Source organism: Alosa alosa, chromosome 3, assembly GCF_017589495.1.
Source record: "Alosa alosa isolate M-15738 ecotype Scorff River chromosome 3, AALO_Geno_1.1, whole genome shotgun sequence".
In the NCBI taxonomy this organism is placed as follows: Eukaryota; Metazoa; Chordata; class Actinopteri; order Clupeiformes; family Clupeidae; genus Alosa; species Alosa alosa.
The window spans coordinates 8854947-8880644 of NC_063191.1; the positions used below are offsets into that span (position 1 = coordinate 8854947).

The following is a 25698-nucleotide window of genomic DNA, read 5'->3' on the forward strand; positions in this document are numbered from 1 at the left end:
TTCCACAAAAATAAGTCACGCTGAAAGGCATATATGATTCTAACTGTCTCACTGAATATCTGCTAGACAAGTATCTGGTATCTGCTAGACAACAAGTACCAAAACATGATTAGTTCATAGATTTCACATGTAATATACATTTTATACAACCCCACCCCCATCTTACCTGTTCATAATTCTGAGAAATTCTTGAATTGTGTGCATGTGATGCGTGTACATGTTTATGTTTTATGTGTGTGGGTGTGTGTGTGTGCATCGTGTGTTTGCCTGTTTATGTGCCTGTGTGTGTGCATGTGCATGCATATATATGTCTACTGTGTATGTATGTGTCATATGTGGGATTACTGTGAATGTATGTGTGATAGCGTGTGTATCTGTTTATGCACATGTGTGCATATGGAATGGTTTGGGAGGCAAACATCATAAAAAATTGGTCATCCCTAGGCCCTCACGGTTCTCAAGATATTCACAGAAAACTGTGTCTGCCCTACCCTCCTTTTGGGGGTCCAGTCCAGCGGGGGGGGCTACAGATCAAAGCGAAAACAGCGGTTCCATGCTATCCATATGGGGTTACATGCCCACCAAGTTTTGTGTACCCGGTCTTTCAGTGTCCGGGAATCCTTTTTGGTGTGCGTCACTAAATGTACACATACATTATTTTATTGTAAGGCCCCCCATGAACGAAAGTACACAAAACTTGGCATGCATTCGGAGGGTGTCATAATGATCCTACACTTTTAATTTGCAGTTTTGACAGCCATATTTTGAAACATTGTCAGCCAGAATATTTGTTATGTTATGGAAAAACCTAATTTTTTGCTTTTTTAATTTTTAACTAGGTGGCTATACATGAAATAAGTGGTAATGGGATGGGTTGACATGCCCCCTTAAGACCAACATACATAAAAAAAGGTGGACCTCTTAGGCCCTCACGGTTCTCGAAATATTCACAGAAAACTGTCTCCGGCCACCTACAGGCCAGTTGGTGTATAGTAACATAAATTAATTTATTGTGTGGCCCCCATGAGCGAATTCCACCGAAACTTGGCGTTGCATACAGAGGGTGTCATAATGATCCTACACTTCCAATTTTGTACAGTTTTGACTATGTTAGGTCACAGATACCTGCGATTGCAACACCTCATTTTACTTTTTTGTGTTTAACTAGGTGGCGCTATACATGAAATGAGTGGTTATGGGTGGGTTGACATGGCCCCTTGAGATCAACATACAAAAAATGGTCCTCCTAAACCCCTACGGTTCTCGAGATATTCACAGAAAACTGTGTCTGCCCTACCCTCCTTTGGGGGGGTCCAGTCCAACGGGGGGGCTACAGATCAAAACGAAAAACGATGGTTCCATGCTATCCATGTGGGGTTACATTCCCACAAAGTTTCGTGTACCCCGGTCTTTCAGTGTCCCGGGAATCATTGATGGAAATTTGGGCATGCGGAAAAAAAATAAAATAAATATATGACTAAACCTATATGACCACCGCTTCGCTGCACGGCGGTCATAATAACTAACTAACTTCTATTCAAGTCATATTTCTGGGACTTCCTGGGATAATTATTTCTATTTTTTATTCACTCGTTCAAATTTTCTTCCAAATTCACAATTCACAAAGTTCTCATCAGGTGAGTGAAAGTTTGAATGGTGGTCATTCGAACATGAAGTGCTGTTTTTGCCAGCAGTTCATAAAACTCTCATAGAACTTTAAATTATTTGTAGGATATTGCTTGTTCACAACTTGAGTAGCAGTAGAGGCATCAGTGATCATGTATTGGCGCAGGTATTCCTCTACGTCCATGTCAAAGCTTTCATTGGAATGTGGTACAGAATAGGTCAGAGTGGTGGTGTGCTCGGAGGGGCCCAAGCTGAGACTGACCTCTGGGATCACGACCACCACCTGGTGACCTCTCCTCCCCAGTTCCTCCACCAGAGGTTTCATTTCTCTCCAGGGGCTGCCGTCTGCTGGTATCACCAACAGCTTCCCACCCTGAACCGAGCCCAGGCACAGGAAAGCGATCAGCAGCGTGATGACAGCCCTCTTCATGGATGTATGCACAGCAGCCATGGACAAGTCCCCAATGACTAAGAAATACCGTGTGCTTACTTTGTCTGCTGTGAGCTGGACTTTGTATCCTTTCTGATTAATCATCACACAACAGTGATGACAGCCAGCCATATAAGAAGAGAATTGCTCTTTAGTTTGTATGCCATGGTTGACCTCCCAAGAAGTTCAGGGGCACCAAACTGTGAAGTTACCAAGTTTACTCTCTTACCTACATATGTCAACATCAACATTGCAATTAACTTGCAATGTTGCTGTCCCCTTGCCCGGATTCCTGGCCTGTGCATCCTAGCGACCCACTACTTGCCCTATGACAATTCCTAATCCCTATGGACAATTAATTTCCAACACTGGACTATTTGAACTTCCTGACACTAAATGGGATTCATGCATTATCATACAGGTTATGTAACCATCCTACCTCTTTGTAACACATACTTCAGGTGGCTTTAAACACCATGTTCTATTCTCTACACTTACTGTAACTAACTCTATTCACTTGTACAGACCTTACTGCCCTGTAACTGACCCTAGGCAGATGAGTTGTGGATCTGCCCGAGGTTTCTTCGTATATGTATCTCCAATTCCAGGGAGTTTTTCCTCGCCCCTGTTACTCATGGGCTCTCCTTGAATGTTTAATACTCTGTAAAGCGCCATGAGATATGTAATGTTTTGGCGCTCTATAAGTGAAATTAAATTATTGGAGGCACTCCAACTTTCAACAACTGAACGGAGTATAATGGAGTATTGGGCGCTTTGGAAACTTAATAGTGAATGTAGCGATGTCTAAACAACAGAAAAGCTCATCCAAACGCATCCAAGATAGGGAAAGACTTTGACCACAAGAAAAGGTGCGATATTTTGAGAAATTACGGTTTATTGGTGGTGCAGATCCCTACGAGTTGGATGAGGGAGACGCAGTACCAAATCCAACCACAAGCGCCTCCTTTCCTCTGATAACTTCTGGCATTCCTCCCTGGTTTTAATGACTTTTGGAAGTCGAAAATAATCCAAATGTTTTACTCTATCTGACCTATTGGTACAACCTAAAACACAGCAATAATTAACCATTTTCCTTGACGACGTACAGAATCGACTTAAGTGCCTGTGCTTTGTTGTGATGTGGAGTATCTCAAATATGGCGACTTACAGTCTGATGATGCGTCGTGAAAACCCTCAATTGGTTAACAGTGTCGGGGGTGGAATTTCAATGTTAAAACAATGTCACAACAACGGCAGCCCCTCAAGTAATTGTATATCTATACATATAACATGACATTTATAGTCATGTTCTGCGACAATGCCAACGATTAGTTGCAATGTCGACTTCAATATTAGGTAAGAGGATTTACAACATTGAAACACTGTCGCAACAACGTCAGTCCATGACTGGCTGTTTGCAACTGCAGCAGCGATTGTCAATAATGCAACAATTTGGGTTTTATTAAGTGATAGGCCTACCTTATACCTGCATTTGTTTGTAAGACAAGGATTCCCCTCACAGCCTCTTATGACAAGAGGATTTACAACATTGAAACACGGTCACGCTAACGGGAGTCCACCGACTGGCTGCATCAATGACTATATGCACACAATCACGATAGGCCTATGTAGCCTCGCTATATTAATTTAATCAGCATGGCACAGTGGCCATAATTCCAACAGTTGACAAATGGGCTATAATAAGAAAAATAAACCTGTAACTCACCCATTACAGCAAAGTTCAGCGAAGTTACTCACGATTGCTTCCTAGCAAAAGATTAGATCAGTGATATTTAACCGGGGGTTCGCGACCCCTAGGGGGTCCACGGAGGTACTGCAGGTGGTCCGCCAAATTATTTCATCTGAAGCATTGTTTTTCCTCTTCAGAAAAAATAAAAACGTCCTATTGGCTACATAAACATAAACAGAAAGTAGAAAAGATGCTTTCTATTTGTTTATAAAATATCATATCAGGGACATTCCAGGATTTTGGTACATTTCAGGGGTGGCCACTTCTGAAAAATTGATCTTCAATTTGATAATTTTTAGTCATATATTTATTAACTACAGGTAATAGACTATCAAAAAGTTTGATTCGTCAAGCTCAGGTATCGAAGCAGTTTTTTTACATTAGATGCTTATGTTGGTATGCAACTTACAGTAACAGGGTTGCAAATCTAGGCTAAGTTGTGGTTTACCCCAGGAACAGGTGCTAAGTGCTAACTGTAAAATTTAGCTATGTATACAAGATCAGGGACAAACATGGTTATATAAGTATATAAAGTAAATTTTGACTCTACTCAATATTAGTCGTACAATATGAGTAACAGAGATGCGTTCACTGAGTGAAGTTTATTAGCAGATGCAATTTTGTGCAAAAAAACGTAGCCTGCTACTGTACATTATGTTAACCAAGGAACCAAATTAAACACGCCAGCGAGGTAGCTCGCCCCTACCTTCAGTAGCCTATTCCCAGATAAATTCCACGCAGTGTTTCGTTTTTGTTTGTGATACAGGCAATGCTTTCAAGCCCTGTGTTGCTAAAATACCTAGGCTGTGAAACTAAGGTCTAGCTAGCCTATTGGTGGGTTTAATTGAATTTGAGTAACAGGATACGCAACCATTTACATCTGGAGATAGTTTGTAATTCCTGTAGAGCTCACCAAAATTATAGAAATGATACAAGACACTTATCTCCTACAGTATAATCCAAGATAGATAGAGTTTTTCATTTATTTTCACATGGTTTTGCACCATGAGCATATATTTTCATGCTTTGTAAATGCTTGTGTTGACATGGTTAGTGCTGTGTAAGACACCCATGCTGAAATTTTGAATAAAAACAACAATCATAAAAAAAAATAGGACATCAATTATTTTTGAATGTATCCAGTTTTTCTTTCAGTGGCTAATTACTAATAAAAATCTACCAAAGTCACTTTGTAAATGCTTGTATTTAAGTCATAATTTGTAACAATCAATCCTGTCCATTTTTTTCACCAAAACATTTTCATTTTTTTCCAACATTTTTTTTTTTTTTTTTGGGGGGGGGGGCTTCCCTAATTCCACAACAGTCATTCATTTAAAAACTCAGATAATGATATATATATTTAGGCAATATCATGGCTCTCCCGTATGAAACACATAACACATAAAACACGACAGACGGCGCTGCATCAATAAAAACCACCAGTGTAACTTTCATTAAAATATTAACATGTAAATTACAATGTGGCTAATTCATTTAAAAAAACTCAGATAATATATATATATTTAGGCAATATCAGGCGGCGCTGCCTCAATAAAACCACCTCTCCATGTAAATTACAAATGGCTAATTCCACAACAGTCATTAATTTAAAAAACACATAACACATAAAACACATAACACATAAAACACGACAGACGGCGCTGCATCAATAAAAAACACCAGTGTAACTTACAGTTGTAGCTTTTCATTACACTTAGCTTACTGCTACTAAACAAACAGTCAAATGAAGCGCCACAATGGGTCAGGAGAGTCATTGCGGGATTTGGTTGCAGGTCTCGTTCTCCTATCCCCAGCTGAGCGATGACATCTCAGCCAAGTTGTCACATATCCTGTCGGATCCCATTGGCGTAGTGGTGGCCCATGTAGCTTGACGAACATCAAGGCGGATACCCTTTCGATCAGTAACTTAGTGCGGGTCGGGGTGATGATAAGATTCATCTGGCTGAATCCCCTTTCGCACTCTGCAGTGCTGCAGTGACTTTAGTGCAGTTTGTTAAAGGCCTGAGCTCATCAGGCGTAACCTCCCCATTGCTCTGATCAATAAAGTCTCTGAATCCATTAATTGCACTAAGAAATGGTAGCCTGAATCGTTTGCAGAGTGCAGTAATTTCCACCTCTCCAAAACCAGGGGGTATACTCTGTGCAGGTGGCCAATTCTCCCTTCGCAGAACCTTGAGTTGGGAAATCAAGCGGGCATAGTCGGACTCGGTCTGGGAGGTTGCTGCCCCTGCAGAGGTGAACATCCGATGGCTGAGATTGTTGCTGAGACTTCTGAGAAACTGGGGCCGATTGATGGAAATTATTTTGGGGTTGTCAGTCAGCAGAACTGAGCCAAATCTGCCTTCTGATATTGCAATTTCAGCTCCAAGGACTCTGGTCCCGGGTCGTTCTCCCATTCCATCAATGAACCGAATGGTACGGTTGATCAGTTTGTCTGCATAGACCATGGACGTGGTGCGTTTTTGTAAGCGTTCTGACAGCAGGACTAATTCATGCAGTGTGTCATACATGAGAGCTAAATCTAACACAAACTGCTTTGAGGTCAGCCGCTTTAACAGACCTCCATACAGTGCCCTATCAGAGGCCGATCGCCTCTGATCTGTTTTTGCAAAGCTGAAGTGAGCACACAACGACTCAAAGTTGTTCCAAACAGCAGATACTGTGCGAAAAGAACTAGCCACTAGTCTTGTACTCAACACACGGCCGATTTTTCCCCACTTGTTGTTCCAATTCGGTAGCACACTCGGTCAGTTCTCTTTGGTTTTGGGGTGATCTGCTATACACAGTGTATAGTTTGTCCATAAATGCTTGAAAGTGGTTCACACCACTGACGTCAGACACAGTGTCCCCCACAGCGAGCTCTAGCCGGTGATTTAGGCAATGCTAAGTCAATATATTGGGATAATGTTCAGCCAGTTGCTTTGCTACGCCAGATTTTCGCCCCAACATGACACTGGCTCCATCACTTGCGAATGCAACTAAATGTCTCTTCAAATATTTGTCATCGAAGCCGTGTGCTTGGAGGCACTTCAGCAGATGATGCATGATTGTGTTTGCTGTTTGGTTAGGAAGTTCAATTAAATCAAGAAACATAAAATGTGGATCACAGCTTTTGTCCGTTTCACATTTAAGGTATACAATAAGTGCAGTTCCCTATCGCAGAGACTGCGATCTAACACATGGGACGTGACGTAGGCACGGATCCAATCGAAGCACTTTTCACTCGATTGGATCCGTGCCTACGTCACGTCCCATGTGTTAGATCTGGTCCCTGCTAAGGGAACCGAGTTACATATATATAGTTACATACATATGTAACCCAGACCTTTTAGATCCTAGACTAGTCGATTCATCAATGAGGATTGAAATTTTACCTTCTATGGCTTGGATTCGTTGGCAGGCTTTTTTGCGCAGTGAAGCTATATGGTCCGTTATCTGTGCTGCGCTATAGCGGGAGTGCAAACCTATACCAGTTTCGACCCCGTTCTCACACTGTAACTCCAACAGTCCATGATGATCTGAAAATGGCCTGTCGTTCTGTGCCAAGTAGTAAACACTGCGGAACACTGCACAAGAAGCCTTCATATAGGAAGCGTTCATGTCGTCACAAACTGTTTCCAGTATCCCTCTTCTGGCATTCTCCTGAATGCGTTGAGCGGTAATGTGGCCATTAGACTGTAGGTGTTTCAGAATATTTTTCCTAAGAGAGGATAGCATCGTACTCTTCTCTGTTCCACTGTGGGTGACAGTATAGGACCGCCATTCATCTCCCATTCTGGAGCCTTGGGTTTTAAAAACCGACAAATCAGCAATGGAAGAACATACTTTACAGCCGAGTTTTCCATGTCTGGCATCTAACCAGGGGTATGCCACCTTTTTTTTCGCCCACATCTCCTCAGTCCATATGAGGAAAGGTGAGCTGCTGTCCACGGAGCTTCCCGCGACGACCTCTAGCATGCTAGCATTAGCAAAAGTTGGAGGGATGGTGTTAGCAGAAGGGACAACAATGTTAGCAGAAGTTGGAGGGACGTTGCTGTTGGTGCTGCTGGCTGTGTGTTCAGAATCAGACGACGGAACATCATTACGGAAATAAAACAGTTAAATCAAAAAATACCTCTCTAACCAACGTAACATATTTAGCTGAAGTTAGCGATGCAGATGAAGTTTAGCCTAGGCTACCTGTCGTGGAGAAATATGGCCAGCTCTGCGTCAGACTTGATTTTCTTCGTTTGACGCAGACGTTGCCATCTCAGGAAGCTCCTCCGATGTCCACTTAATTTGTTTCTTGTTTTAATTTTGGAAATTTGCCTGCCTCTCATAGGCGTTCATGACTTTGCTAACATGGCAACACAAATAGGAGGACCACCAGCCCATTATTAATACGCTCTTTTTTTTTTTTCATATTCTAATGTTGTCGTTCAAAACTAAGCGAAAATTTAATCCGCCCGTAACTCTTTTTTTTTTTTTTTTCAAAACGGGTTATAGTAATGTTGTCAAATAAACCATTACTTCAAAGTGTTTCCTTACTCTCTGACAACATATGGTGATCATTTTTTTTTTTCTTTCCATTGGGTACATATTAGCCGGTTGAAACCAGACCCTTCTATAGTAATGTGGGTCAAATAAGCCGTTACAGTCCATTTCAAAAAGCGTTCCCAAATTACGCCGATCAAAATGCCAACGCAATAGGGAGGTCCACTAGAATGGCGCATCGTTGTAGTGAAAGCGTAATTTTGTTGGAAGTTAAAAAAAACCATTTTGAAAACTATAAAAAGAATGGTTGACACCTTCATTTCATTATGGCTGCTTTAGCAAAACACCTTAAGCTACTGTGTAGTGGGTCCCATTTTAAGTGGGAAACACACAATTTGCAACACTGTCTGGTTGTAGGGAGAAGCAGGAAGAATTAACCACTTTTTTAATTAAGCGTGGGCTAATTTACTAAAAGACATCGTGCTATACTGAAAGCTAATATTTTTGTCACTAGCAATTTACATCTGCCCTCTGTCAAACACAATTGCATTTTCAGCTCTGAACAAAACCGTTCACGTTCAAACGAGCATTTTGTTTCAATGTCCTTTCTGGCTGACCGGGACATATTAGGAATGGGGGACGAGAGACTGAAACGTTCAAAGAAATTATGCCGGAATTGTTTCAAGGCAAACACTGAAGTGTAGCATTCGGGTTATGCTCGCATAGCACACCAATTCAAAAGTAGCCTATGTGTTTTCTGTCGGCTACGTGTTCAGCTACTGTAGGCCTATAAATGAACAGAATATCAAACCGTTTTCAGTAGCCTACCACTGTTGCAGATATCACATAGGTACCCCTTACATGTTTGTACAATGTTGCATATTCCAACATAAGGAAGCAGTTAAGAAACTTCTAACTCCCTGTCTTAAACCAACGTGATAGCAGCTTCAAACAAGCGGCAGCAGCAATCGTTGATGTTTTTTTTAAAAACCCCGGCTTCTTCAACAGGGTGCGCTATTGTCATCGTGTAAAGCCCGCCTCAAGGGTTCTGATTGGTGCCTAGATCTAGGAAAATTGGAAATAGGCTAGAATGGGTTCTTGGAATTGGTCCTTTAATTTAGGCACAGGTTGGCTCTAATCAAGTTGTAGAAGCATCTCAAGGACCATTGATAGAAGTAGGATGCACCAGAGCTCAATTTCAAGTGTTCAACAAAGGGTCTGTATACTTATTTTTTATAAATTTACACTCCAGTGTTGGAGCATTGTGTGTAGATTGATGAGAAAAAAAAATTGAATCCATTTCAAGATGAGTCTGAAATATAACAAAATGTGGAAAACTTGAAAGGGTCTGAATACTTTCCGGTTGCACTGTATATATGGATGGATGGATGGAGCCTAGTTGTAGGCTTAGGCCTAATGTTTAATGTGAAATAAAACTAGATGTACCGCATAGCGGTACAAAATATGACCGCCGCTCAGTCCTGTACATCCGTTCCGCGAAAATAAATCACACTTCAATTTGTCTCCATCTTTTACTCCATCCCCACTCTTGAAACTTTTTGTGTATGCTTGTTTGGCATGCCTGAGTGTGTGTATCTTGGCTGCACAGAAAGTAGCCTACTGGTGCTGAAAAGGTGAATAGATTGTAGAATAGCCAAAGAAGATGTAGCATTGTTATAAAACCTTCAAAATCTCTAAACAATCACAAGTAGGGCAGTTCATCACAGTTCATCCATTGCAACTGGATTGATGAAAGGTCACTTACACCTGTAGGCTACATTGTATTTGGGAAAAGCAAAAGGTATCAGCATAATGTTATTTATTTATGTATTTATTTATTTATTTTTTTATGTATTTATAAACAAAAACATCTCTGTCAGTTCCATGCCGTTTTCAACAGCTATCAAAAACAAAGGTCATTTTTTGGATGGATGGATTTTTTGTGAATGTTTCTTCTTCTACATAAGATTTTAGTCATCTTTAGTTCATGTAATACTTTATTGTCAATGCACAAATTAAGTAACAGTAGTCTGAAACGTTATTGTTAATGCACAAATTAAGTAACAGTAGCCTAGTCTGAAACGAAATGCTGTTTTACATCTAACCAGTGGTGCAAATAACTGACATGTCCAAATGGGCCTTGATGAAATCGTCAGCTAGACTGTTCATACACATTTTAACGGGCCAAAGTTGAAGAACTTTTGTCCGTTATTGTTAAATTGCAAATATAGGCTGATTCATGTTCCCTTGCATTGTGTAACTGAGGTCCATGGCTAGTCTGGCTTTCATCAGACCAAGCTCAATCTTTTAAGAAATCAAAAAATAAATGGCGGGCAGATCAGGCTGGGTTCACCCAGCCCTAGTCCATAGGCACCGATATTGTTTAATTTTTGAGATATACACGCTCTGGCTATTCTAAATGCAAAAATGCATCAGGGAGTTATGACAAAGCGGTAACTAACAAACTAGATCCTAATAGAAAGCTGTTAGCTTCCCTAAGCTACAGGTAGGATTATAAGGTAGGCCTATTTACAACATAAATTGTCAATAGGCTATGCTGGCGACACAAATAAAATCTCCTTTGGAAACCAATGGTTTCGCCTTACAGTATCAAAGCGGACTTAAACTGTCATATCGTGGCGAAAAGTTGTAATAACATTCACGCAACTCCATGAGTCAAGGAAAGCACGCGAATGAAGTAGCCACTTCTAAATGGGACCCACTACACAGTAGCTTAGGGTGTGTTGCTAAAGCAGCCATAATGAAATGAAGGTGTCATTGTTTGGATACTTCACACCGCGTGCTTTTTTAATTTCACAGACTACAACTACCAAGCTGTAATCAAAGCACATCGATTCCCCTCTCACACCCTGCACGCACTTAAAACAAAATAAACAGGCGTCTCAGTCTCCGCATGTATAGGCAAAACTGTATCAGACGATTGTAGCGTTGGTAAATCTTCCATTGCACAGAATGATTTTGTAGCACGCGTGCAATAAATGACAGTCGAAAAGATACAAACAGTGCTGCTATACATTTGCTTGGTATAACCGCATTTATAGTTTTCTACAAATGCAATCAATCAAATGCCTCCATCACTCAACCAAGCGCTAACGGTAACATTACCTAGGTCCTTATTGATATTACAAGATTAGCATTACCTGCAGTAAAACCAAGCATGTCCGATAAACATCCTCAGATTTATTTCGGCTTCAAGAAGAAATGGGAATTACACTTCATGTGAACATCGTCCTATCCTTATTAGATGTTCGCTGCGGTAAATTACAGTCCTTGTAGGAAGCGTCCATTGTTGGTCCCCGGGGACAAAATGAAAATTTTCCGTAAATTGTGTGCATGTGTGCGTGTACAAATTTATGTTTATGTGTGTGGGTGTGTGTATGTGCGTGCTTGTGTGTTTGCCTGCGTATGTGTGTTTGTGCATGTGCATGCATGCGTACATATGTCTACTGTGTGAGTATGTGTCATGCATTATGATTACTGTAAATGTATGTGTGTGCGTGTGTATCTGTTTATGCACATGTGTGCACATGGAATGGGTTAACATGACCCCTGGAGGCAAACATACGGAAAAAGTTGGTCATCCTAGGCCCTACAGTTCTCAAGATATTCACAGAGAACTGTGTCTGCCCTACCCTCCTTTCGGGGGGTCCAGTCCAGCGGGGGGGGCTACAGATCAAAAGCGAAGAATGGGTTCCTACAGATCAAAGTTTTGAAGAATGGCGGTTCCATGCTATCCTTTTGTGTCGGGGTACATGTACCCACCAAGTTTGTGTACCCCGGTCTTACAGTGTCCCGGGAATCCTTTTTGGTGTACGTCATAATAAGTAGCCTAAAAGGCAACATTTGAAATGAGGAGAAATCAGGGAATTGGGGAGAAAAACTGAGTAGCCTTGACTAATTTTAAGATCTTAACGTGTACTTAAAATACAATTTCAGCTGAGACAAGGATGGATATTCCACAGCTGGTTCCTTGAACCCATCAATCAGCAAGTTCAATTTAATTTTTTTTATGTTGACCCGAAATCCTGGAAACCCAGGAACATTGTTGGACGTAGGCCTAACTAGATTGTGGTGGATTATAATTATATTATATAATACGTTTCTTGTACAAAATGCTATTCTGTTTTTACCTGGGTAAGGCCACTGCACATCCAAATGCATAGTAGCCTACTGCCGTTTCCTCAGCCGATTTCGCAAGACCCACCAGTCCGCCCCAGCTCAAGCCGGTCCGGGCTTTCTACTAACTGACAGGCAGGTCTTGCTGCAGGCCTCCTAGTTCCTCAATCATCCTCAACTGTTCAGCGCCAGGTAGTTACATGCATCGTATTCGCACACAAGATTTTCAGAATCCCCATTTGCCCCATTTCAAAATTACCATCCGCCATCGTTGTTACTTATCAGCTTTGGCCTATAGGACACTGACTGGATCTGCTCCTAGTTATTTTAATTCAATAATCAAGCCTTACATCCCCAACCGCCCACTGCGGTCTTCTGATGAGCGCCTGTTATGTCGACCAGTCATAAAAACTAGGTCTAATTCCAGACTCTATTCCTCAGTGGTTCCATGTTGGTGGAATGAGTTGCCCAGTGCTCTCCGTTCCTGTGGTAGTTTTGGGTCGTTTAAGAGGGGTCTAAAGACATTCCTATTCAACATGTACTTGTATAATATTGTTTTATTTTCATTAGGCTGTTAATTAATTTGACATTATTGTTTATTATTGATATTCTCCTTAATGTAGTCTCACCATGTCATTGTTTTTATATTATTGATTGAATGAACATTATTGTTTTATTATTGCCTTTCCCCTCATTTTCATTGCTTATTTTTTATCAGGCTATTGATTGAATTGATATTGTTGTTTATTATTACTATTCTCCTTATTATATTTGACCAACACTCTAATCTGTTCCCTGTTCAATTTTAAATATTATGTTGTTTTGTATTTATGTGTCGCTTTGGACAAAGGCGTCTGCCAAATCCATAACCATCAGCTTTCTCCACAAAGCGAGAGCCTAGCCTGTTAGCTTAGCTTAAAAAAAGATGGTAGTCATATCTTTTAGTATCTACAAGTTAAGTCCCACCCACTTATCTGTAATAGGTCTGTAGCATGAGTAGGTCCCACCCCCTGGAAATATGAGGAAGGAGTGTTTGTGTCTCACCCCCTCTACAAAGATATGGGACTTCCTGCTTTCAATGATGCAAAATGATGATTTTTACATCATTGAAAGCTGGACCTGCAACATTGAAATCCGTATTTCTCCCGTCACAGGGGAAAATGAGGGAATGATGCACGACCATTCAAAAGCATGACTGGGCTCCTAACGATATAAAGCTTAATGCAAATGGGTGAAGTGTCCCTTTAAGGTCAGAGGTTGGGGGTGGGGCTATGTCATCATAAAATTGTCAATGAGGCACCCAATTTAACATAGTTATTTACCCAGAAGCTCTAGTCGGTTACCGTAGCTGAACTGCTGAAAACGCAGAAAAACGCAGTACTGTGAAAACACACTGTAATCTAGTCTCAACGCAAGAACTTCAATACAGTGGCATAATGGAAACAGGAATTCTGGCAGAAGTAAATTGGGTGCTTTACCGACTCTACGTCTACACGGCAACAGTTAGCCAGCACCACTTCGGGATTTCCCCCTTCCCAATCCGATGGCTGCCATTACTACAGTTGATGTAAACCCTCTGGGCAGAAATAAAGGTCTACACTTAACCATGAGATACGTAAGGGATAATGTATAGAACGCTGGTCATTACTGGTAAAATAAGTCCCGACAGGGCGAAACGGTCTTGTTCCGCCCTGAAGGGACTTATTTTCACAGTAATGACCGGTGTTCTAAACATTATCCCGCTTATTATATGGCTACTTGCCAAAAACGAAATAATAAACTCCCCACGATATGACTTTAGCCTACATAACCTAGCCTATTTGTTACCGTTCATCGTGGCATTTGCTGAGAAACAAATAGTTCGCAACACACGCTGCTGAACTTGAATCAAACATTCTTTAGAACACAGCTGATCAACCGTCTGCTTTCACGTTTGAATGAAGTTCCAGTCCTTGCGTAGTGATATGAAAGACGTATCGTAAGCACAAAACCCGTTGCCATTGACAGCGGTAATTATATGTTTGCAGCGGTAATTACATGATACTGTATATCTTACCGCTAGAACTTTGGGAAATCCCATTCAAGTCAATGGAGCGTTCTACTAGCATTGTGAAGAGCCGTATAATAATCTAGGTTAGCTGACGAGTGACTCTCAGTGATGGTGATGTCCGTGCACCACGTTTTGTTAACATAAATGTCCCCACCCATGGTCTTAATGGAGTCAGCAGCTGTTCTAATGCATCTCTGATACATTAAATTATGTACACATAAAAATGGCCTGAAACTAATGGGCCATCACCAGACCAAGTCAAACTTACCTGTGGTAGCGGTTTTGGCTTTGTAGACATAATCCCACCAATCATGATCATGTTGGGCATCAGAGGCATGGGGAACTCATAGGTAAAGTCAAACCGAACAAGCCAAAGTGCTGCGTTGCTCGCCAGCTCCACAATGGACGTGTCCCTCTGCAGGATATCAGAGGCCACCTTGTTTGCATGAACGTGGAGACGACTGCAGGCCGCAGGCTCCAGTAAGGACCTCAGCAGGTTGACGGTCCTCTCCCACAAGGTCATGCGATTGCTGTAGAGTGTGTAGCGTAGTGGCAGGTATGAAACAGGGTGAGGACATCTTGTAGCAATAATGTCAAGGGGACAAGGATAAGGACCACTCATGTAGATAGACGGAATGTCCAGATAAGCCCCAACGATGATTCCAACAGGCCAAAAAGGGTCAATGAGGAGAGCATCAAACTCATAGTCCCGTAAGGTCTGGATCAGCTCCTTGTTGGACAGCATGCTTTCACAAGCCATCATGGTGTAATTACTCAGCATGTACAGGGTGTCCCAGTAATTCCTAAACCTTGCCACAGCAGTGGAGACATCAGTGTTTATTAATTGGAGCAGATCTTCGTCTAAGCCTGTGTCAAAGCTTTCCTGGGTGTATGGTACGGGAAAGGTCAGGGTGGTGGTGTGCTCAGAGGGGCCCAAGCTGAGACTGACCTCTGGGATCACGACCACCACCTGGTTACCTCTCCTCCCCAGTTCCTCCACCAGGGGCTTCATGCCTCTCCAGGGGCTGCCGTCCGTTGGGATCACTAACAGCTTCCCACCCTGAGCAGAGCCCAGGCACAGGAGAGCGATCAGCAGCGCGATGACAGCACGCATCATGGATGTCAGCACAGCAGCCATGGAGGAGTCTCAAATGAAATACAAATGCCATTTGCTCCCCTTTCAGTGAGCTGGACTTTGTATCTTTTCTGGTTAAACATTACACAACAGTGTTGACAGCCAGCCACAAAGGTAAAGGGCTATACATCAGGGCATTGTACAACAGGGAAATGTATTATCTGATCAAACACCACATACATTCTGAGCCATCTGCTTGTCCAAATTGATATGAACCCATCCAAATATTAAATTAAATAATTTATTATGTCTAATTGTGGAGGCAGAATGCCCAAACTAATGACAGGGCTAACATTCAACAGTAGTTGTTGTGTCTAATTTTGATTAACTGATTCAAACTCAGAAGAATTTCGACAAAGCACAAGGATACTGCAGAAGGTGTAGGCTTTAATGCATTCCTGTACCCTGGAAATCCAGAGTTCTCGCGAGAGCACAATGGAATTGTCTCTCCAAGACACTCTGGCAATGATGCAAGTTACTTTTCCCCCTTGCATTCCGGGGAACCAGCTAAACTGATGACAAGACAGCGCTGCAACGTTGGTGTCTAGTGTTATCCAATTGTGTGTAGTGATATTTTTAAATGCATGCTTGTTGCCACCCAAGGGCGTAGGTTTGGTCCGAGCTTTGGAACCCCCAAAGAAAAGCCACTCAGCTCTTTCACCAGCCACTATAGATATATAAAATGATTAAAATGTGCTACTGTCCAACTACTATCCATGATTAAAATGTGCTACTGTCCAACTTGATCTAACTATAGCCTACATAATCTGATTTTAATATGTACAGATATATAGGCTATATTTAACATTTAACCTTTATTTTCTATTTGGTCTGTTATGAAATCATGCATTGACCCATTTAAGCACAGCTCAGTTTTAAGACACTTAAATACATGCATGCTTAGCATTTTGTGAAAAGAAATCATTAAGGCTACATTGACAAACTCTTAACCGTGAGCTGCCGGTATATTCTCTGATTCTAATAATTACAGATATCTAGGCGATGTAAGCACAGCTCAGTTTTAAGAAATGCTTAAAGCCGAAAGACCATGTTGAATTTTGCTACAATTTATTTCAAAACCGGATTACTCTGGAACAGCTAACTATACACGGGAATGCATTACACCTTTGTGTTCGGTAAGGTCTGCTGTTTATGCTGATATATGGTTTGCCATGTGTTGCGTGAAGAGTGTGTAGGCCTACGATATTCCACCGAGACGAATGGATGTGGAGATGGGCGCAGAGAATAATTATTAAATCTCTTGAAGTTATTTTTCTCGCAAACTGTTGATCACAGAAAATAGTGGCTAGCTCCGTTTAAAAGCTGAGAAAAGGATCATGTGACACATTAGATGAGTAGCCTACTTCTCGAGGAGTTCAACCGAGAAGAATGGGTGAATTTGGACGCACTTCATATGCCTTAGTGAAGTGAAGCTGAAACGCTGCGCCATGCTGCGCAGAAGACTGCGGCTCAGTGGTAGTTATGTAACGTAAGCGTAATTTACACTTAGGCTACTGCACATTACAAGATCTGTACGAGATGATCCGCAGCACTGAAGTGAGAAATGATTTAACTCTTTGTGTAGCGCATGTGAGCGCTTTTTCCCCCATTTCAACCTGAATATTGGTGGGGACATTTCAGTCGTAATTTGACATTGGTGTGGACACGTCCTTCGGTCCCCACGCAAATCTACGCCACCCCTAGAGTTGGGCCATTACATTGTTCGTGGCCAGACCCTAATCTTTCTAGATTACCAGGGTCTGGATTTTCTAGGCTACCATTCCTAAACATTGGTTCATGAAGCACGCTAGCTGTACCCTGTTCAGTGTTGGGGAGTAATGGAATACATGTACTGGCGTTACTTATTCAGAATACAAATTATGAGTAACTGTCTGTTATAGTTACATTTTAAATAGTTGGTATTTAAAATACAGTTACATTGTTGAAATCAATGGATTACATGAAGATACTTCTCTGTTTCACAACTTTATTCACTCTCTAAATAAATGAAGGCAACTCCATGCATTCCCCAGAAGCCCCTGAAAGCAATCTATGATGAAATTGTTTCACATGTTTAAATCCAAGCCCTGCTGTCTTGCACTAGTCTCACATGGCACCTGTCAAAACGCAGCCAGCACGCATTATGGACGCGCCATAGACCCCGAAATGAAATTATGTTTGCACAGCTAATTAGGAGTAAAGTAAGTGCAGGTAACTCCTGTTCCTCACTGATCATAGTTGTTGATGTCTGTTCAAAGGATATATTCCCAAGTATTAATAGCTTATTTCGGCCAATCAGTTACACAGTTTGCTAATTAATAAACAAAGCCTAGTGTGTTAGACCTACAATAAAACCCATCTCTAAAATAGGCACTGCATTCTGAATTTTTCATTCTAACTTAAAATATCTTAATGGCTTTTTTTTATAATTAGATCTACATTTAAGTTTCAAAATGAATTATGCTTAGGCCTTCATTTTATTTAATCCCTGCTGAGCAGCTGCTCCTATGGGCCACCCATGTCTTGGCTCCGAGCCTATTTGTGTCAGTTAGGCCAGTCTTCAGTTTTTGTCACATAATAAAGACACTACATATTGGAGGAAGTTACAGTTTTTTTTCACTAAAAGCGTTTGTCCAACCAGTTGTCACATTTTCAAAACTCTAAACACAATTATCACAGCATCGGCCTTTTGTGGCCATACCATTCACACATTTCATGTTGTTTGCACACAATATGCAGTCAGTGAACACATTTCCACAATGCTTACATTTACTTACAGTTTTTTACAACTGTTTAAACACGTTTTCAAAACTCTGTGTCTATTTTTCAAAACTCCACACACAAAACCAACAATTGCTCACACAAAATGCAAAATGCCTCAAATCTCCAGCAAAATGACAGGTCTATAGAAAAATGTTTTACTGTACATAAAGTCGACTTTTTGTAGAACATTCCTTTCAAAGTATTTGCATTGGTTCTGAAATCCTCTAGGGCCAGATTGAAAGGCTCCATACCTACTGTACATAGAGTATCTATTTATAGGCCTATACTAAGGCAATGACTAGATGGTGTTCCGTAGAGTAATGAGTGTTTACACATGTGAAGAGAGAGAGTGAAGCACTGGTGATTTAGTGTGGCATTTTGATTGGTTGTGTTTGAAAAATGAAATCAAGTTGCTTCCTGTTCTGTGTTGTGTGTGGTGTTTTGCAAAATGTGTTGTAGTCGATTGAAAACTGAGTCAAACACTGAGAATTAGTGTATGGTTTTGCAGATTTGGTGTGGGGTTATGATGTTTGGAAGACATGTTTAGAAAATTGTGTGACAAGCAAAGATTTAGTGTGTAAGCATTTGAAAAAAACTGTAACAGACAAGCTATCGGACAAACGTGCCATAATGGTCAAAAGCACACACGCATGCACGGATTACTGGGAAACAGTAGGGCGGAGGCCTACTAAAATTTGGAAAAAAATCAATTGAAATAACCTCAAAACAAAACTCACCTGTGGTAGGGGTTTAGGCTTTTCTGCTTTCATCCCACCAATTGGAATCATGTTGGGCATCAGAGGCAAGGCGAACTCAAAGGTGAAGTCAAAGGTCATCAGCCACAGTGCTGCGTTACTCGCCAGCTCCACAATGGATGTGTCCCTCTGCAGGATATCAGAGGCCACCTTGTCTGCATGACTGTAAAGACAACTGCAGGCCACAGGCTCCAGTAAGGACCTCAGCAGGTTGACGGCCCTCTCCCACAAGGTCATGCGATTGCTGTAGTGTGTTAAACGCCGTGGCAGGTATGAAACAGGGTGAGGATATCTCGTGGATGTAATGTCGAGGTGACAATGGAGAGATGATTGGATGTAGATTGACGGAATGTCCAGATACGCCCCAACGATTACTCCAACAGGCCAAAACGGGTCGGTGAGGAGAGCATCAAAGTCATAGTCCCGTAAGGTCAGCATCAGCTCCTTGTCAGGTCCTCATGGCAACATGACTCAGCATGGTTATGGTGATCCAGTAGTTCTTTAACTTTGCCACAGCAGTGGAGACATCTGTGGTCATTAAACGGTTCAGGGATTTTTCCTGCTCCTTAGTCATATTCCCTTTGGTATAGGGCACAGGAAAGGTCAGGGTGGTGGTGTGGTCAGAAGGGCCCATGCTGAGACTGGCCTCTGGGATCACGACCACCACCTGGTGACCTCTCCTCCCCAGTTCCTCCACTAGGGTCTTCATGCCGGTCCAATGGCTGCCGTCTGCTGGTATCACTAACAGCCTCCCACCCTTAGCAGAGTCCAGGCACAGGAGGGCGATTAGCAGCCCAGGGAGGGCACTCCAGACGGACTTCAGTGCAGCAGCCATGGCTAAGTCAGATTGGCGTGCAACTGTGGCAGGTCAAGAAGACTTTCTATGCTAGGCTTCTGGGGAGAGACTCATGGTGACTCAGGATTTCCTCACTGACTCACAATCATACTTACTGTGAGGTGTGTTTACCTTTCACCAGACTGGACTGGGCGTCTTATCAGATTAATCACCAGGTAACAAGGGCACAAGAAACACGTTGGGAAAATGGAACAAAGGCTATATTGTTATTTAATTTCTACTTCTGAAAGGGGAGGGCAGTTTGGTGGATTTCTATGACTTAACGAATGCATGGATGGTTTTTATAAACTTTGACATTACTGCAATTATTATGAGACTTCAAGGCCTGTACACATCTTAAACAGACCAGACCAGCAGTCAAGAAGTGGGGTGAAGGAGTTCACAGTGACACCTGGCTAGATGGTCGAGGTGGTGAAGGAGTTCACAGTGACACCTGGCTAGATGGTCGATGGGGTGAAGGAGTTCACAGTGACACCTGGCTAGATGGTCGAGGAGGTGAAGGAGTTCACAGTGACACCTGGCTAGATGGTCGAGAGCGAGAGGATGATGTAATTGGATGATGTAATGGTGGTAACAGCAAGGCCAAGTAACAGGTGGCAAGATAAGAAGCCCTGTTACACCCAACTGGAAAAAAACAGAATCTAGGAAAAACCCAGAAGAAGACAGTTGATGAGACAATGGGTTCCACCAATAGTCGTAACCCTGGTGGATGCTGATTGGCCAACAAGTGTCTTTCGAGAGTGGCGAGAGGAGAGGGCCCAAGGTTAAGGAGTATAAAAGATAGGCCGCAGCCATCTTTTAGTCAGATGTCATCGGGGGGCCCCACCTGATGACATCTCACATAACCTTATTGCTTGACACCTGGTCTGGACATCGTTTAGGCTGGACTATCACTGCAATACGGTGAATAAAGATCAACAGTCTTCAGAGATCTCCTGTTTGCATTGTCTCCTTCGGACGCCTTGTCTCAGAGTGCTAATTAGTAAGTAGTTAAGTGATAAATTGTTCATTGGATTCGGAAATGGACCGTTTTTTCCACGACAGCAGCACAATGCGCTCGTCACGGAGGATGAGAATTGCGTTGGCCGCTCACGTTTGAACGTGTATCGACAATAGGACAGACTGGTAATATTATGAGAAACCACGATTAATCTGACTCCATGAAAAATAAGAACTCGATATTGAACTAGATGTACCGCAGAGCAGTATAAAATATGACCGCCGCCCAGTCCAGCACATTTTTTCCACAAAAATAAGTTACGTTTGTCAAATTGTGTTCATTTCCTACTTTGTTCCTTTTTTTGTGTTTGTAATAGTGTTGCAGGGTGCACCGATACTACAAAAGTATCGCAATACCCTGAAATTAAAAATGGCACGATACCTAATTTTATTAGTATCGATACTTTTAAGAATGATCGTGTTCTTTTGAACTAACATGCGTGGGTGCAAGGCATGCTTTTAGTGCCTCCTCCCCTAAAGCCTGTGCGTCATTTCTCCTCACACGTGTGCGCAGCTGTCGTGCCATAAACAGCGAGACATTACTGCTAGTTTAAGTGCTGTTGTAACACATAATAATATGCTAATATCAAGTTGATTTGGTCACTTGCATCTTTCAAGTTTGTGTTGCTAACCTACCTAGGCTATGTGATTTGGGGGGTTTAACGTCATTTAGAAATAGGCTACGCAACCATGGCAAACTTTTACATCTGGAGAGAGCTCCTTGCTAACTATCCCGCTAGCTCAAGTAATGTCTGTCATTCATGGAATGGTCACTAAAAATCATTAATGAACATTGCAAGACACTCTTCTATGATCCCAGAAAGATTTTCTTCGACTTGTTGATATTTTGAACATTTATTTTATCTAATGACATAGAAAACATAATGAATTGCATCCACATATCCAACAACTACAGTATGCACAACTATTATTCACTAGCCTAAAACCGTGAGGCTGAAGGTTACTCTCACGTATTTCTTAAAAAAAGTGACTCAATTACACCTATACACAACCAATGTGCATTCAATTAGCCCTACACACCACATTAAAGAATATGCCTAAGTGTAATACTTTAAAAATCAATATGAAGTATACAAATTACATTTTTTTAGCCACTGATAATTATGCAGATTAAAATATATCCAAAATATATCAAATAGAAACATATGACATAAGCCATTATTTTCTGTATGTGTTTGTGTGTGTGTGGAGAGTCCAGCAGAATCTAGGATGGCCACTGGTGTGGTGATCACACTATATTCAATATTACTGATGACATGGGTGGGGGCCCCCAAATCAAATACATTTTTTGAAAAGTATCGAAGAAGTATCGAAATCGCAATTGTTGACCTGGTATCGGTATCGAAAAAACAATTTTGGTGTCGTGACAACACTAGTTTGTAATTGAGTGTGTGCAGTGTGTGGTTGTTTTTGTGTATTATGTGTGCTTCTGTGTGTGTTTATTGAGTGTGTGTTCCTGCATGTCAGTTAGTTTTTTTGTGTGTGTTTTTTTTTTGTTTGTGTGTGTGTTATATGTAGGTGTGTTTGTATGTGTGGGTGCATGTGTGTGAGGGTGTGTTTGTGTGCGTGTTTGTGCGTGTCATGTGTGTACATGTGTGTGCGCATGTGTAGTGTGCTATTCAACCACTTTACCAATAACCTAGCCCATCTGTTACAATAATGCATACATAACTGGTTCCTTCCTTCTAAATACTGTAGGGGGCTAGTGAATCACCATAATTTAACAATGTTAACAAACATCAAATGTAAAGTATACTTATGCTGAGTAAAAAGGGGTAGGCTGGGTGAGAAGGGTTAAAGGAGAATTCCGGTGTGATATTGACCTAAAGTGTGTTGAAACATGTTAAGGGATCAGATTCCAAAAAAAATTCAGTGGAAATGCATGGATTCCAGTTGCTGCTACTGGAAGAAACTGGAATCCATGCATTTCCACTGAATTATTTTTGGAATCTGATCCCTTATCATACCTGTTCATTCTTACTCGCCGCCGAATTTATCGTGACTAAATTCAAGATGGCTGCAAACGCTAAACTTCATGAAGATACTGTCTGTATAAATCGTCTTGTAAGTAAACTACCACCTGCTTTTTCAAAGTTCTCAATGTCTCGTTTTAAATGTCAGGGCCCTCGGAAGTCTACCAATGAAGTGTGGAGATACATTGAGCCTCGTAAATGGTGTAAAACAGTGATTTATTTGCATGGCTAGCCCGATGCCGAAGCACCACCATTGAAAAAGCTGTTGGTAGCATTGGCTAACTAGCGCCAGATTTTGGAGTGCAGGGGACAAGCCGAGATGGGCTATGAGACATACGTTCACACTCGGTATCATGTTTCAACACACTTTAGGTCAATATCACACCGGAATTCTCCTTTAAGAGTTAGAGATCCAACACCCTTACAGACAGTGAATGGTTCCTACCTGCAGGAATGTGATGTCATCAGCTCCCATCTTCTCTTCTATTGCTCTGATTTTGTCTGAAAGAGATGAGATCTCTCTGCTCATCTTCTCAATCTTCTTCTTCATCATCTGACTCTTCTGCTCCTCTTCCTCCCTCAGTGCAGCTATCCTGGCTGCTTCTTCATCTTGTAGAAACTGGTGAAGCTCCAAAAACACCTTTGTGATCTGCCTCTCTGTGGTCTGGCTTTGAGTCTAAATAAGATTACATGACAAAATCATTAATTCAATTTAACTATAGGCAGATGTTTCAGTCATGTTGAAATGATCCTTAACTTTAAAAAAATTACTGATAACATAATTAGACAATGATGCTTCTTTATTAGATGATGTTGCATTTCTCACCTTAACATGAGCTGCTGTTTGGTCACAGATGAGTTTGACTTCTTTAAAGGTCTTCAGTTTCTTCTGTAGGGGCTGCAGTTTGATCTTGAGCTCTTCCTGGAAAGAATGAACAACACTACTTTAGACTTGCCTACACCACACTAGGCACTGCTTCATTTGAGTCTGGGAGTGGGGGTGGTGTGTATGTGTGTGTGTGTGTGTGGGGGTATATGCAGATACTGGATATTGCATAGTTGAGAGACTTGCTACGAGAGGAGATATTCTCTGAAGAGCTGGGTCTTCAGGAGTTTTTTTTAAAGATGGAGAGGGATGTCCCTGCTCTAGTAGGAACTGGTAGTGCGTTCCACCAACAAGGAACAACAAATGAAAAAGTTTGGATTGACCTGAGCGTACCGGTGGCAGAGCTAGACGTCGTAAGTCTGAGGAGCGCAGCGGTCAGGAGGTAGCATGTGCCCCCAAGGGGTCATATGAGGGCATTCAAGTAGGTGGAAGCAGAACCGGAGACTACTTTGTAGGCAAGCGTTAGAGACGAATTTGATGTGGGCGGGCATAGGTAGCCAGTGTAGCTGGATGAGCAGCGGGGTAACGTGCCCTTTTGGGTTGTTTGTAGACCTGGCACGCCACCGCATTCTGGATCATCTGAAGGGGTTTCACTGTGCAGGCTGGGAGACCTGTCAGGAGGGCGTTACAGTAGTCGAGTCGTGAGATGACTATTGCCTGTACCAGGAGTTGGGTAGCATCTTGAGTCAAGTAAGTCTTGATTTTCTGTATGTTGTAGAGTGCGAAACGGCTAGTTGGTTGTCGAGAACGACTCCTAAATTTCTTGCAGCCCTGGTTGGTGTAACAGACAGGGAGTCAATTTTGATGTTGATGCCATGGTTTAGCTGGGAGGACCAGCATTTCAGTCTTTGAGAGGTTTAGCTGGAGGTGGTTTGCCTTCATCCATGTAGATATGTCTGAGAGGCAATCAGAGATCCGTGCCGAGACCAAGGGGTCATCAGGTGGAAAGGACAGATAGAGCTGTGTGTCGTCTGCATAGCAGTGGTATGGGAAGCCATGTGAACGGATAATCTGTCCCAAAGAGGTGGTGTAGATAGCAAAGAGAAGAGGGCCCATCACTGAGCCCTGGGGGACCCCTGTGGTGAGATAGTGAGGTGCGGACAGCTGTCCAAGCCATGATACGTTAAACGAGCATCCTGTGAGGTAGGATTCAAACCAGGACAGAGCAGAACTAGAGATTCCCATGTTAGAGAGTATAGAGAGAAGGATGCGGTGATTAACCGTGTCAAAGGCAGCCGTTAAGTCAAGCAGAATGAGTTCTGATGACAGAGCGGTCGCCTTGGCTTCCTTTAAGGCTTCTATTACAGACAGCAGAGCCGTTTTTCTTGAACCCAGATTGATTTAGATCCAGAAGGTTGTTCTGTGAGAGGAATTCAGAGACCTGTTTGGAGACTACTCGTTCGATACCTTTGGATAGGAAAGGTGGGAGTAAAGCAGGACGGTAGTTCTCAACTTGAGCAGGGTTGAGAGAAGTTTTCTTAAGTAACGATGTTACCCGGGCCATTTTAAATGCTGTTGGAAACGTGCCAGAGGTTAGCGAAGCATTGATCACATGTGATAGCTGGTGTGATAGTCGGGCTGATGGACTGAAGTAGGCTCATAGGTAGGGGTACAATGAGCATGTGGTTGGACGGCTACCTGTCAGGAATCTATCTCACTCTCGGAGAGACTCCTCTTATCATCACTGCAGTCATGAGGTGTGACTCAGAGTCATCATCAGGTGGGAGACGGATTGTACTCTTATTCTTCAGTTTGTGCCATTTGGAAACTCTGGCCTGGCCTGCTGAATAAGTGTACAATCCATGTCCCATCTGATGATGACT

General features: G+C 42.1%; 1 protein-coding gene and 1 pseudogene across 3 annotated transcripts in view; one reads left to right on the forward strand and one right to left on the reverse strand.

Moving 5' to 3' along the window:
• LOC125292338 (UDP-glucuronosyltransferase 1-6-like) overlaps window positions 1-20139 on the reverse strand; it is a 34109-nt gene extending 13970 nt beyond the window's left edge. The window contains exons 1-2 of one of the 3 annotated variants that reach the window (XM_048239570.1): window positions 19684-20139; window positions 14756-15354 (exon numbers count right to left, since the gene is read on the reverse strand). In XM_048239570.1, the coding sequence (XP_048095527.1) occupies window positions 14756-15354; window positions 19684-19975 (891 nt within the window). In that variant the 5' untranslated portion in view covers window positions 19976-20139. Of the gene's footprint in view, window positions 1-1888; window positions 2244-14755; window positions 15760-19683 lie in introns of those variants that run through there. The other 2 variants (XM_048239567.1, XM_048239568.1) reach the window with 2 other exon arrangements.
• LOC125291590 overlaps window positions 1-25698 on the forward strand; it is a 76702-nt pseudogene that overhangs the window by 46447 nt on the left and 4557 nt on the right.